The 12734-nt window shown below is 58.6% G+C and overlaps 1 protein-coding gene across 9 annotated transcripts in view; it reads right to left on the reverse strand.

The window, feature by feature from the left end:
• Positions 1-12734, reverse strand: part of MYLK (myosin light chain kinase) — a 267908-nt gene that overhangs the window by 89433 nt on the left and 165741 nt on the right. For 8 of the 9 annotated variants that reach the window (XM_070072214.1, XM_070072211.1, XM_070072215.1 and 5 more), the window contains 2 exons: positions 11733-11885; positions 1087-1224 (listed from right to left, as the gene is read on the reverse strand). In XM_070072214.1, coding sequence (XP_069928315.1) covers positions 1087-1224; positions 11733-11885 — 291 coding nt within the window. Of the gene's footprint in view, positions 1-1086; positions 1225-11101; positions 11235-11732; positions 11886-12734 lie in introns of those variants that run through there. The other variant, XM_070072218.1, reaches the window with a different exon arrangement.

A 12734-nucleotide genomic window follows, 5' to 3' on the forward strand; every position in this document is an offset into this window, starting at 1 on the left:
AGGCCTGGAGAGGCCCAAGAGAGAGCAGATGGCCTCCAGTCTGCCCCAGGTCAGACAGGCTGCTGGCCAGGTGCACAGTACTGCCCAGTTTTTCCAATTCAAGGACTCAGGAAGGGCATGGCATTTGTGGTCGGGGTCCCAGGGGAAGGGACACAGCCCTCTGCCTGGGGCTGCCACTGGACAGCCCTCAGCCTGTAGGTACATCCCTGGAAGGGTGAGCCCATGGTGGCTTCCGCAGCTCAAGGAGAACTAATGAGCCAGGAAAGCCACCTCCAGGCTACAGAGCCACTTAGTGCGGCCACCAGTCATTTGCGCACTCAGTGGCAAGGGTGGCTGTCCTCAGTCACAAATGCTGTGCCTGGGCCACTCTGGGATTCTCTTGTTTGCCTCTGGCAAGGACCCTGATTTCTCAGACTGGGGTGCTGACCCCACGCTCTGCTTCCCTGCTTCGGTTTTATAAGGACTTCTGCTCCATCTTCCCTCCTTAGTACCTGAATGGGGCATCTGAGAAAGTCCGAGACTTGGCGAGTTATCGTACAATCTGGTTCTCTCCCAGTCTTCTAAAGCTTCCTGTCCCACTGTGGTTTCAGGTGACCCTCTCACCCCTCTAGTTATGGCCATCTTTTCCCACTGGATTGTTCAATGTTTTTTTCTTAAGGTTTATTTATTTATTTGAAAGGCAGAGTCAAGAATTTCATCTGGGTCTCCCATGTGGGTGTCAGGGGCTTAAGCATTTGGGCCATTTTCCACTGCTTTCCGAGGTGCATTAGCAGGGAGCTGCATTGGAAGTAGAGCAGCCGGGACCCGAACCAGCACCTATATGGGATGAGAGTGTCACAGAGAGCAGCTTAATCTGCTGTGCCACAGTGCCAGCCCCTGGACTGTTTAATCTTGATTCTAGGAAATCCTATCCATGAGAGGCAGAAAAGAGAGGTGAGAGGCTGCACTCTGTGGGTCCCTCAGCTGACAGTTTCATGCTGATTATCAGGCAGAATCAACGTTGTAAGCAGGCCACTGGGTAGCAACACCCGTGTCAGAAGCACCACCATTTTTACCTGTTCCCCAAGAAGAGACGCAGATACAGACCTGACACCTGGACTGTCATGGTGACCTGGCTTCCATCCATGACCTTGAGGTCAGAGAGGCCCTGCAGGAAGACAGGTGCGACGGGCCTGCCGGGAGCCACGGGCAGAAGGCGCTCACACTTCCTGTCACTCTTCTTCTCTGTGTGCAGACAACACAAGGTGGAGTGACCATCCCTTCGTTGAACAAACACAGGCTGACCGACCGCCCGGGACTCCGGCTTCCAGCGGAGACTGACTGCTGGAATTCAGAGTCACCTGGAACGAGATGACCGAACCTCTCAAAGGTTCGCCTTCGCCCCAGGGCAGGGCGGGAGCGAGGAGCCGGCTGCAGAGCCACGGCTGGTCAAGGCTCTTGTCCCTCAGCTGATGCTTGGCATCTTGTGAGATGCCTTTTCTCAAATTGTATTGCCTTTTTTGAATAAGTGATACAGTCACATGATATGAAATTCAGAAGTGACCAAGGAGAGTAAAGGGTCCCTCCCAGCCCCATCCCCAGAGGCAGGCAATGCTCATCTGCCCAGCGATGACTCAGGTGTATCAATACACAAGCAAACACATATATTCTGTGTTTTCTTCTTTTAAAAAGATTTATTTATTTGTATTTGAAAGGCAGAGTTACAGAGAGAGAGAGGGAGATAGCCTGCACCCACTGGTTCACTCTCCAGAGGGCTGCAACAGTTGGGGCTGGGCCAGGCTGAAGCATGGAGCCAAGAACTCCATCTGGTCTCCCACGTGGGTGCAGGGGCCCAAGTACTTGGGCCATCTTCTGCTGCTTCCTCAGGTGCACTGGTAGGGAGCTGGGTTGGAAGCGGAGTAGCCAGAGCTATGGGCACCAGTATGGCATGCTGGTATCACAGACAGCTGCTTAACCTGCTGTGTCACAACACAGGCCCCCATTTCTATCTTGTTAAACATATATCAGAACACACTGCACACTTGGCTTGGCATCTCACTTTTAAAGTTAACGACCGTGGCACTTCCCCGTCATTTCCCACCACGCATGGTGCTCCGTTGCCATCTTAGGAGATTCGAGCCCCTCAAGACAGCCGAGGCTACACCGACAAAGACTGAGCATCCCAAATCTGTGCTGGCGAGCTCGCTCTGCTGGTGCTGCAGAACCTCGGAGAATGGTCTGGCTGTGCGCTAGGGTCAAACACACACTTCCGCCCTGGCCCAGGCACTCTCCTGAGGACCTGCCCACGAGCATGGGAGCCACAGCTACACACAGGTCTGTGCACAGTGCTTCCAGCGGGTTATCCACAATAGTGCCAACAGGGGAATAAACAAACCAGTGGTGGGCCATCCGTGGAATACTACTAAGTAAGGAAAAGGGGTGGGGTACTGAGAGACGCTGCAGCAGGAGTGAAGCTCACAATACTGACGTCGAGGGGCCAACATTGTGGTGCAGTGGGTTAGGCCACCCCACCCATGTGGGAGACCTGGATGGAGTCCCAGGCTCCTGACTTCAGCCTGGCCCAGTCCCAGCTATTGCAGCCATTTGGGGAATGAACCAGTGAATGGGAGATTTCTCTCTCTCTTTGCCTTTCCAATAAATAAATAAATAAATAAATAAATCTTGAGAACTTATTTTGAGTACAAGAAGCCAAAGAGAGACTACATGTTAGATGATATCACTTCTATAAAACTGAAGAACAGACACAGAGCAGAGTGACAGAAAGCAGAGAGGTGGTTGCCGGGGGCCCAGGGCTGAGGCTTGGGGCTGGATTACAAACGGGCACAAGGGAGCACTTGGGGGTAAAGCAGACGCTCATTCCCTAGAGCGTGCAGGTTTCCTGGAGGTGGACATCAGCCCTCGTCACCTAAGGAAGCACCTTCCGTGTACACAGTCTGTTGTGCGTGAACACCAGCTCCATAAAGACTGGGCAGGGGGAGCACGGGCTCATCAGGGACACACCCAGAACGCTGTCTGGGTGCAGGCCTGGTCCACTCACCCACTGAGTGCCCGTGGAGATGCACTCACAGAGAACCTCTTCCTCATTCTTGGACCCCCCCCCCCCCCCGGTGGGGCTCCGACTGTTCCTTGCAGGGGCTTGGGAAGGGGCTGAGCAGACTGCTGCATGCACAGCTCAGGCCTGGCTGGCATTGTCTTCCCCTTTGTCCTGGGGGCCAGGGAGCTTTGAACTTTACTAAGCCCCTCCAGCTCCTGGCTGCTGATGTGGGCGCTGAGATGAGGCTGGGGCTGGAGCTATGGTTTGGGGGTGGTTTGTCCCCACTGAAATTCACACTGAAATTTGATTCCCGATAGGGTGCTCAGGTCATGGGGGCACCGCCCTCAATGATGGATCAAGTCTTTCTCAAGAGACCAGACCAGGTGTTCTTGAGGCTGGCGTGGTTCAGGCAGGCGTGAGTCGGCAGGTGGTTAGGGTGGGGGTCCGGTGTCTGCCCCGCCCCAGCTGTCTCTCTTGCACACGTGCTCCTTCTGCACACAGCTGCTTCCCCCTTCTGCTCAGCCCTCCTGACACGACGCAGCATGAGGTCCCACCAGAACCCAAGGAGGTGCCGGACCCGTAGAACCATGAGCAGAAATCAATCTCTTTTCTTTACCAACTATCTAGCCTCGGGGATTTTGGTTACAGCCATGAAAAACAGATGAAGACAGCTGGGATGTTTCTTTCTTAAGCTCTAAGTTTTGAGAGACAGGGACGCTGGCATTTGGGGAATTTAGTAGCTCACAGCCACAAGTACCAGACTTTGTTTAGGAAGCCTGGGTCTGTGGGGCTGCATTTCCAGGGAGCTTTACCTACCTGAGCAAGGCCTAACTCCAAACTGGCTGCTGAGCTTTTATTTGTTGCCACTGAAAACAAAATCAGGCCCGCTGCCCAGTGCAGCTAGCCCAGCCTCTGGGACTGTGGCTGGGGAGAGACTGGTAAGGCCCAGGAGGCTGGAGACAAACTCCCCCAGAGCAGGTGCAGTCAGACAGACATGGGTCAGGTGTGCAAGAACAGGTAATGGCCCCAGCCAGAAGACAGGGCTCTCAGGGTCCTGTCTTTGGCCCACGTCCCAGAGCAGGCACCGTGGCTGTGCCAGGGGGCGGTCCCCAGGCCCTGGCAGGAGGTCTGGGAGTGGACTTAGGGGTACTGCACTGGAGACGCACAGCTCTGTCCCGGCTCCCCGACTGCTGAGCAGCTGTGAGGGACGCTGGCTGCCTCGGGAGAGTTGAGGAATTTCCTGTCTTACACAGTCTGAGAAGGCTCCAGGACTCTGGTGCCCTCCCTGTTCCCACCTCTGTGTCGTCTCAGCCGGAGTCCCAGCCTCGAAGAGTCCAGTGCACATGTCCTAGGCGTTGCCGGGACATAAAGAGCTCCAGCTTGCTCTCCTTCAGGCAACCTCCCCCTGGGCCCACCCTCTCTCCGTTCCTCCCACTGCCTGCTGCTTACTCTTGGGGTTTGCAAAACCCAGCCACCCTGGGGGTCTCAGCCACTGGAGACTGCAAACTTCTCTGTACCTCTCTCCCTGGGAGCCCCCCAGGCATGTGTGGGAGGGGGCTGGGAGCTGCCTCTCTGGTTCTTTAAAAGCCTGAGTACAGGGCATGGCCGGTGCTGCACTGGCAATCTAATGGCCAGGGGGAAGTGCCATCTGCCGGACGCCCAGTGTCCCTACCTGCCTCTAGGGGCAGTATCATTACAGGGCCCCAGGAGGTGGCAGAGACAACAGGTGAAAACCCTCTGGGCAACTGCTCGTGACCAACGACCACATCTGTACGAGGCTGGCATGAGAACCACTCAGACCTGTGCCCCGGGGCTCACCTCCATCACGGGCTTAGCAGCAGCAAAAGAACCAGCGGAGACCGGGCCTCACCCAGGGATCACAGACCCGTTTAACACGACCTGAAGCAAACACGGTTAGGAACTACCACGAGGTGTGGCTCACAGCAAGCTGGGGACACCCCTGCACCTCCACCCAGGAGGCGAGGACGGAGAGTGCCAGTGTCGCCCACCACCTGCGGCCCTGTTCCGTCTCCCTCAAGAGCCAAAGGAGGAAGGAAATGACTGCGAGTAAACGTTTGGAGCGAGCCTGCTCTCAAAGCTGCAGGCCAGGGTTCCTGTTTGCATGGACGCTCCCCAGCAGGCTCAGGGTCCGTCATCAGGGCTAGGTGAGCAGTGGTGCATCAGGCTAGCGAAGGCGGAGGCATCCTGGGCATTCAGCCACCCCAAATTCCTCTCGTGGTGAGAACACCAGCTCACGACCCCAAACACAGACTGCAAGGGGCCGGGGGACAGGGAGGACCTGGGGTGAGAACACCAGCCCACCCTCCCCACAAGCACACACTGCAGGGGGCTGGGGGGCTGGGGAGGGTAGAGGTGAGAACACCAGTCTACCCTCCCCACAAACACACACTGCAGGGGGCCGGGGGGGCAGGGAGGACCTGGGGTGAGAACACCAGCCCACCCTCCCCCCAAACACACACTGCAGGGGGCTGGGGGACCCGAGAGGACCTCGGGACCTGGGCAAGTGAGTTCCTATTTGGGCAGCCCAAGAAAAACAGTCCTAATTGGAATCCTGAACCCCTGTCCCGACCCACCACCCGACTTTGAGGATGGAACCCTCGGGATGTGCTATGGGGAAGAGCTTGTCCAAGGCCTGGAGCCAGCACGGGCAGGCAGGATGATGTCACACAGGGCTCTCTTCAGAGGGGACGGGCCTTCTCCAGGGGGTCTGTGTTGAACTGTGCCGAGGATGTGGCGCCGGCAGCTGACCAGCAGATGACAGCCTGGACCGCGGGGGAAAGGAAAGCAGGGCAGAGACAAAGCAAGTGCCACACTGCTCGTCCGTGGCCTGCAGGCCCCGTCTTGGTTTGGCGGACGCAGACCAAACAGAGAGACCGAGGGAAACGGGTGTTTGGAGCTGTGGGCTCTCGTGGGGTCTGAAGCACAGCAGCAGGGGTCCCTCCTCCACGGTGATCGGCTATTGCTCATAGCACAGGAGTGACCCCCGTGATGCACTGCAGGGGTGCTAAGTGGTTAGAAGAAGCAGCACCGCTCAGCAGCCAGAACCACATCTGGCACAGCACCAGCCCAGAAATGCACGGTTCTGACTCTCCTCACCCCCGTCTTCACCTGGTGCAAAGGTGGGCCAGCTGCATCCTGCAAGGGACTTCCTGCCACTCTGCCCGGGCCAGGGTCGCCACTTAGCCCAGAGACCCTGTCCCTGGGCTTGTGTTCCAGCTGTTCTCCGGCAGAGGCCCCAGAGGCTGGGCAGGAGAGCCAGGCTCAGGGGCGCGAGGTGCCCAGGGTGGTGTTTGTGGGTGTTGTCGCAGGGAGCCTGGGCCTTCTTCCTCTGGGCAGGAGACACACCAAGAGCAGGGAAGCGTTCACTGGGGCCCAGGGATAAGGCTACGCCCCCTTGGGAGAGAAAGGATGGGAGCAGCGGGCATGACGAAGAACAAAGATGAATGAAAATGAGAGCAGGCTGTTGCCAGGAGCTGAGGAAGGAAAGGGTGTAGGAGAGAGCAGAGCAGAGGGAGCAGAGCAAAGAGAAGGAGAAGGGTTCTGCAGGGGAGAGGGAGGGAGGTGGGGAGGAGGGGTGTGGGAGAGAAGGAGCAGAGACAGACACGCGCATGCACGCGCACACACAGCCTGCCTATGACCCTGCGGAACCACAGTGTACTCCCCGCCTGGCCTTGCTTGCTGTTTTGGACTCACTAGGGGTTGTTTTTGAAGGCAGTTCCTAGCCATGAAATTGAACATTCAAGACTTGCTCCAGTGAAGCCAAAGCACCCATCACGTGGCGTATCAGGGCCCAGAGCAGCCCTGGGCTGAAGCAGTTAGAGGCCTCTGTTCTGGGCGTGTGGCTGGGCTGCTCTGGGCAGCTGCCTTCACCTCTCTGAGCACCTGCTTTCTCCAGGTGTCAGGTGGAGCTGACTCTCGAGTGGGAGGCAGAGTGGCTGTGAGAATGCAAGGAAGCCAAGCCAGCTCCTCGGACACAACACGCCTTCTGCAACACATTCATCTGCTGACGGTGGCTTGAGTTTAAAAACACAAACACAGAGCGATGCCCACTATGGCATTTCGAGGACCGCTCATTTAGGACAGAGCTGAAGGCCCAGGCGCCGGGAGGGGTTTGTGACCCTCTGCACTGCACCCCACACCCACAAGCGCACAACCAACTCCCCGAGGCCAGAGCCAGCACACAGGCCGGCAGCAGCTCCTGGACCTGGCAGTAAGAGCCCCGAGCTCAGGGCCCGTCTCTCTGCCACACCCTCCCTGTCCGTTCCTTCCCAGCCCTTCTGTTTCTCTGAGGCTGGCAGGACAAACAACTCATTTCTGACTTTCTCCTTAAAGCCTTGCTTTTTCTACCTGCCAGCTTTGGCTGGTCAGCTCGCTGCTCTTGGAAGCCCAGAATGTGTGGATCCAAATTTGCATTCGGGGCACATGCTTGCTTTCATCTTGAGCTGGCTCAAGGTCTCCTTCAGGCTTTGAACATGAGCTGTTTTTCTTAGCTATTATAACGCCAAATTCCATTCCAACGGCAGATCTGGTTCACCCCCAACCCTGTGATTCTGTGGAAATTCAATAAATCACCAACTGAGGCGGGGGGTGGGGTGGGGTGGGGAAGCACAGTCCCCCCCCCCCCCCCCCCCCCCGTTCCTTCATGCTCAACACCCGGCCTGGCTCAGGGCTCAGGAATGGGGCTCCCCAGCCCCTGGACTCCAGGGCTGCTCACGAGGGAGGGCTCCTTGACCGAGGGCTGTGCTCACCCCTCCCCACGTCCAGGGCCTCCATGCCCGCTGCAGACGCCTGGGGACACAGCCGAGTCTTTTCAATGAAAGTCTGTCCCCTAAGGAAACAGCAAGACCTCGGCGAGTCCGCAGCAACAAAGATGCTTCCTCCCTTAGCCCGGCTCTCCCTCGGCCTTCCTTCCACCAGGGTCTCCAGATGCTGACAAGCAAACGAGAACCCAACTGTGCAAGGAGAAGACAGAGGGAACGGGACGAGTGACGAGTGACGGTGGTGCAGGGAAAGCCTCTGGCCAGTAATGATGGCGTTGCTGGAGCGCAGGCGGGGTCTGCCACAGCCTCCTCGCTGCTTCGAAAGTTATCATCTTCGAAAGTTATCATCAGGCACAGCGTGCAAACTGCCCGAGGACCTCTCTCGGCCAGGGCCTGGAAACCACCCTCCCATCACACCGTCCTCACACGGGGCCCATCTGCCACGGGGAACACCATGCCACGACTTGGATGGTCAAGGACTCGTGACTGCCCACGGGCTGCATGGGTAGAGAGCTGTCAGTCTCTACAACCGTCCACCTTGTGATGTGAAGTTCAAGTCCTCTGATAGGGCAGAGACGCTCGGACACAGCCACAGTCGTTCTGTGGCACGGAGAAGCCACGGGTGCACAAATCTAATTCTGTACTGACTTGCATGAAACCGGGACACGGGCTACGAATGCACTTAACATTTAGTTAGCTGCTTGCCCCCTTAGGCTTAGGAGCAGAGGTTTTGGGTGAACTAAGGTTCTTAATATATTTAAAAAAAAGAGAGAGAGAGAGAGAGAGAGAGAGAAAGTTAAACCTGACATTTAGCCACAAAGGTCACCTCGCTGGCCCTTGCATAGACCCTGTCCCTACCTCAGGGCCTTGCTGCACGGCCTGCCCAGAGCACCTTTTCTGCAGTTCACTGATGTCCTGGAGGCTTTCTCCGTCACACGACTCAGAAAGGACCCCTCCTAGGCTTCTGTATCCTCACACCCTTCTTCAAAGCACTGTTGGTGATGGAGATCAAAGCAGGTTGATGGGGGCCCCTGTCCCCCTCTTCAGGCAGGGCCCTGGTCTGCCCTGTGTCCTGCACTTCCCCCTGGCCAATGCCTGGCACGGCCACACCCACGTGCTCAAGAAAGACTTGTGGGTAGAAGACAGAGCGCCGAGGGCAGGGCAGGGCATGCCGCCAGGAGCGCTGTGTGGGAGAAGAGCCCCATGGAGGAAGGAAGCAGACAGCACACGCAGCATGTTCTGCTCTCGGACCCACTGACCTGCAACACCCTGGCAGAAGCTGAGAGGCGAGGGAGTCGCCCCTCTGCCTGGCCCTCCGCCCAGAACCTACTGCGCTCTGCAGCTGAGCCTGGGGCGGCGGCGGAGGGAAACGTACTGCTGAGCAGCGCCACCTTGTGGCCAGAACCCTGGGCGTCAGGTGCAGAAACCTCCGCTTCAGGAGCCCCTGGCCTCTCATTCTCTCTGTCCCTACCTGACAGACAAAGCGATGGCAGAGCGGAGCCTCTGGTAAAAGCCCCTCCCGACACCTGGCCTCTTCAACTACTTGTTGCTTCAAGGTGTGCCCCGGTGGGCAACCGTCCTGACTGCCCATACCTGCTGAGCACGTCCCGGGTTCTGGGGATGCTGTGTGTACCCACACCTTTAACGCACCCGGGTGCTGTGAGTGACCACTCCCGGGGGCGGCCTGGTTTCCAGGCAGTACGCCAGGGGAGCGGGGCTCACACCCATCCCTGCCCCCACGACGGCCTGGCGCCCCACCAAGGGCAAAGGAAGCACAGGTCTGGGCAGTGAAGGAGCCCGCGGACACACCACACGTTGCTGGTGCCTGAGCCCAAAAGTACCCCCTGCGGTCACCGCCCCTCCCCCACCTACTCCAAGCTGCACCCGGGGCCGGGGCGCTGCCAGGGAAGTCCGGAAAACTCCATAGCCTAGGAGGGTGCAGGCAGTGGCTGGAGCCTTGCGGCTGCCTCTGGGCGCAGTGCCGGGGGTGTCACGGTGCCAGGCTCAGGCTCACCCTGGCCCAGGCCCGTGCAGAGACAGGGGCATGGGCGCCGGCGCGGTGCATCTCCCGGCCTCCTTCACCATTTATGGTCTCAGAGCCTGGGTCTGGCCGGCGCGGGAGGGGAGGGGCTGTCACTCACGCTGGGCTGCTCTTGGAGCAAGTCAAGCCTGGCAGAGGACGCACGCCCCGCCCTCTCACAGGCCAGCAGAGGGGCGATCACTCCAAAAGAGTTCTTGCTCCTCCGCTGAGGGACCCCCGGCTCCAGGGGGCGGAGATTAGCCTGGCTGGGTGTTGCTAATCCAATCTCAGTGCAGGGTTGGGGGGGCAGGCACTGGATTAGCTGGGCTGGTGGCAGAGCCAGCGAGAGCAGCACTCAGTAGACAGGGGATTGAGCCATTCGGCCTGGCCCATGCTGTCCTCACTCCCCCTGCCCAGTGGGCACTTGGGTGGGCCAAGCTGCCTCTGAGCAGGGTGCCTGGTGGGAAGGGGCCAGCGAGGGCTATTCTGAGCCACTCTGGTTTCCTTGGAAGTCTCACTGAGGCTGCCACTGCAGCCATGCAATGAGAACCAGGGAGGCCAAGTGGGACACAGTCCCAGGGCCACAGTGGGCCCTGCCCCAGGAGGGAGGTTTCCCGGAGGAAGGGGTAGACCAGTTCATCAGTGATGGCTCCATGCCGAGGCAGTTTTCCAGAGAAATCCGGGGTCCTGGGGGTATGCACTGGCTCCCCACAGAGCTTCGCAGGGCGGGGGTGAGGTCAGGCATCAGTCACATTTTCCTTGGGTGCCAGCTATTCTGTCCCCGAGGCACTGACACTGCCCAGCCCACAGTAGGCAGCCTCCCGCTTTGGGAGGGGCAGGGTGCAGCAGCAGGCGTAGAATGCAGACACCCCGGGTCGGGGCTCAGCAGCCCGGATTTCCTTACTAGCTGGGCGCACGTAGGCAAGTGACACGGAGTTCCTAAGAACTGCGGACCTTCCTGTGTAGAATAGGGACAGCACCACCACCACCACACCCCCCTCCCCCGCCCCCACCTCCTGCTGAGGTCTCTGAGATGACACAGGGAGGGGAAGGAATTTAACACAGTGGACAGCACAGGCGTGTCCCCTTCCAGGGAAACCAACTCCTGCAGCCTCCCAGGGGCGACTGCTTATGTCCCAGGGACACTCTGCCAGAGAGGACAGAGGCCTGGGGACAAAGACAGAGGAGATGTGGTCTCCTGCCAGTCTGATGGGGAAAGCAGACCCACCACGCCCAGGCCCAGGGGGAGGCGGGGGTCGGGCTTACCTGAAAGCCCAGGGCCCGAGCAGCACCTCTGTGTGCACGGGCACCGCAGCCCAGACAGATCTGCCTTGAGTCTGCAGCTCCCTGGGACTCCTGGGGACTGACTGCTTGGCTGATCCATGGACGACTATGATAATCAGCTTACTGGCCACCAGGCTGGGGACGTACTGAACAAGCCTGGCTGGCAGGGAGGAGCAGGCCCCGAAGGCGGAGGGGACAACCTGTGGTCCCCCGTGGAGCCTCAGTCCCCACACACCATTTGTGAGACCCCTAATTGCTCCGGGGGCTGGGAGCATGCCCCCTCCATCATCTTGCCCTGTGTGTGGTTTTCTTCCTACCAGACTGGGGGCTGCTGAAGCCAGGGGACCCTTCCCCCTTGCCATGTACCTTCCACGGCCCTGCTGGGGTGAGGGCCGGGTCCTCTCTCATGGCAGACCTTCTTACTGGGAACTCCCAGAGGCCATGGCTTCCACCTGCCTGCTTTGAGAGGAGTGTGCTCTGTCATCAGGGGGTCTCAGCTGCCTACCAGTGATGGCTAGAGCCAGGCCCCCTGCACCTCTCTAGGTCCGAACCAGTAAGTAATACCACGGAGCAGGCATGTCTACAGGAAAGGCATGCCTTGCTAGGTTCCTACCGTGGACGGCGACCCGGGCGCTGCAGGACACCTGGCCCAGGGCGTTCTCAGCCAGACAGGTGTAGGTGCCATCGTCTTCTGGCAGGGCATCCTGGATGTGGAGCTCGGCTACACCAGCTGCACAGGTGGAGTGGGCGTACCGGATGGGCTGCCCTGCGGGGGGAAGCACAGGAGGACTCAGGCCAGGCTGCACCCGTGGCCGCCCGGGGCTCCTATCCTCAGTGGGCACTGATGCTGGGGCTCCTCAGGCTCGCTTAGGTCCGCAGAGGGCCAAGGGTGTGGCAGGACCGCCCTCAGCCCATGCACGGAGGTTTGTGGGCTGGAGAAAGAAAGCAAAGGGAGTGACTGATTGGGTGGATGGGGGAGCAAGACTGGGCCTGGAAGGCCTTGCTGGGGGGAGATAGGCAGGAGGAACCAGACAGGATCCTGGATGTTTCGTGTTAAAACAAAGAACAGTCTCCCAGTCCATGTCCACAACCACACAAATTCAGAGCCTGCAAAGAATCTCACAGGGTCAGAGCCTACAAAGAATCTCACAGGATCATCTGGTCCAGAGCCCAGACTCGGGCAGAACAGGCCTTGCCTAGCCTGGACGTGAGGCCTCCAGGAACAGCGGTCCCTTCCCCCTTGTAGACGTTCACCAGTTGAGCACATCTGCCTCCCCACCCTGATGTTGCAGTGGGTGCGTTTCTTTTGTGCAGTGGCGGGGAGGGGGTTAGGGCTTAGGAAAAAAGAGCAGGGGAGCTAAAGCTGACCCCGGACCCTCCTTCCCAGAGTCCCTTCCCCCAGCACATTTTACAAAGTCCTGCATGGGGCCTGGAGCGCATCCCATGAGCTCCAGTGCTTTCCTGAATGCTATACGTTCCTGGGATTTCATCATTCCAGGACGTGACTCCTCATTTCCAGGAAAAAAAAAAAAAAAAACAAAAAAAAAACCAACAAACGAAAATCTCGGGACTGAAGCTTCTGGCCCGAGAGCAGGAATGTGTCCCCCACGCCATG

This window comes from Oryctolagus cuniculus, chromosome 4 (genome assembly GCF_964237555.1).
Source record: "Oryctolagus cuniculus chromosome 4, mOryCun1.1, whole genome shotgun sequence".
Classification (NCBI taxonomy): Eukaryota; Metazoa; Chordata; class Mammalia; order Lagomorpha; family Leporidae; genus Oryctolagus; species Oryctolagus cuniculus.